Raw genomic sequence first — 1,316 nt, forward strand, 5'->3', positions numbered from 1 at the left:
GCAATAGCCGTGCACGTTTCGTTCAATGTTTACATACCGATGGACTGAGTCTACGCCACCTGTGCATTCTATTCAACACAGGGTACGTCATTAATTAAACGCGTGGTCTAACAAATCAGCAATGATTAAGAAAACAAACATATCTTAAACCAAAATTCTGGTGGGGTCGCCTCTCACTGACATATCCTTATAATTTCAACTGTACTGTAATGGTTTCAACCCCAGTACTTCCATCACGCAGCTTCCAACATCCATAAGTAGGCAAGACGCAACCTCGCAACAAAGGTTGATCAAGCGTCCCCCAAGCCCCAGCTATGTCCAATAAGGAGGAAACCGCTGATCTCATGATCATGTGCTCTGAACTTTATATCTCTGCGATAGAGGGGCGAACGGAGGAGGTCACCAGGCTATTAGCTGGAAGCAGCCACGCGACGACGGCGGCTACAAACGGTCGGCCATCCTCGGCAGCAAGTGCTAATGGTACTTCTACCTTTGCAACACGCCAACACCATTTCGGCAAACTCGTAGTACCTTTGAGCGCATCTGCAACTCGTGATTCTTGCAGTCTGACAGCGCAATTTTCCTTTGATTCAAGCCATTCACCCTGGACACTGCTGCACTACCCGCGAGGTGGCCGCGGAACGCAGCACGCTCCTGCACATCGCCGCCGGTCAGGGCCACTGCGGGCTCATCACCGAGCTCTGCCTCCGGGACAGCGCCCTCCTCTCCTCGGTCAACTCTTCGTTCGACACGCCCCTCCACTGCGCGGCGAGGCACGGGCACGCCGACGCGGTCGAGGCCATTGTTCGCCACGCCAGGTATAGCGTGGAGGAGGACAGGCTGTGGGAGCTTCTCGGCAGTAGGAACGATGCTGGGGACACGGCACTGCACGTAGCCACGAGGCACGGCCGTGGAGAGACGGTGGAGGTGCTAATGAAGCTGGCGCCCGAGCTAGCCTCGGAGGTGAATAATGCTGGAGTATCGCCGATGTACCTGGCGGTGATGAGCCGGTCGGTGCGCGCCGTCGAGGCGATTGTTGGGTACCAGGAAGCCTCCGCCGCTGGTCCCATGTCGCAGAATGCTTTGCACGCTGCCGTCCTCCAGAGCTCGGGTTAGTTCGTTGACACTAACTACTCGGCCATTTTGGTATTACCTAATGATTTTTTATGGCTTTGATTATTACTACCTCCATATCTTTTTATATGACGTTTCAGACCAAATAATTGTACTAAAATAAACTAAAATTTTATGTCCTAACGACATGTATAAAGATATGGAGGGAGTACATTATACGAAGGGAAAACGAGGTGAGAACG

At 52.5% G+C, this 1,316-nt stretch overlaps 1 protein-coding gene across 1 annotated transcript; it reads left to right on the top strand.

Annotated features, from left to right (window-relative positions):
- The first annotated feature begins 314 nt into the window (after nt 1-314).
- Nucleotides 315-1,116, top strand: LOC120684923 (CARD- and ANK-domain containing inflammasome adapter protein-like). Its single transcript, XM_039966784.1, has 2 exons — nt 315-480; nt 596-1,116. The coding sequence occupies exons 1-2, from the start codon at nt 315-317 to the stop codon at nt 1,114-1,116; spliced, it is 687 nt and encodes a 228-aa protein (XP_039822718.1).
- The last annotated feature ends 200 nt before the right edge of the window (nt 1,117-1,316 follow it).

The sequence above is a fragment of the Panicum virgatum genome, chromosome 8N (genome assembly GCF_016808335.1).
Source record: "Panicum virgatum strain AP13 chromosome 8N, P.virgatum_v5, whole genome shotgun sequence".
Classification (NCBI taxonomy): domain Eukaryota; kingdom Viridiplantae; phylum Streptophyta; class Magnoliopsida; order Poales; family Poaceae; genus Panicum; species Panicum virgatum.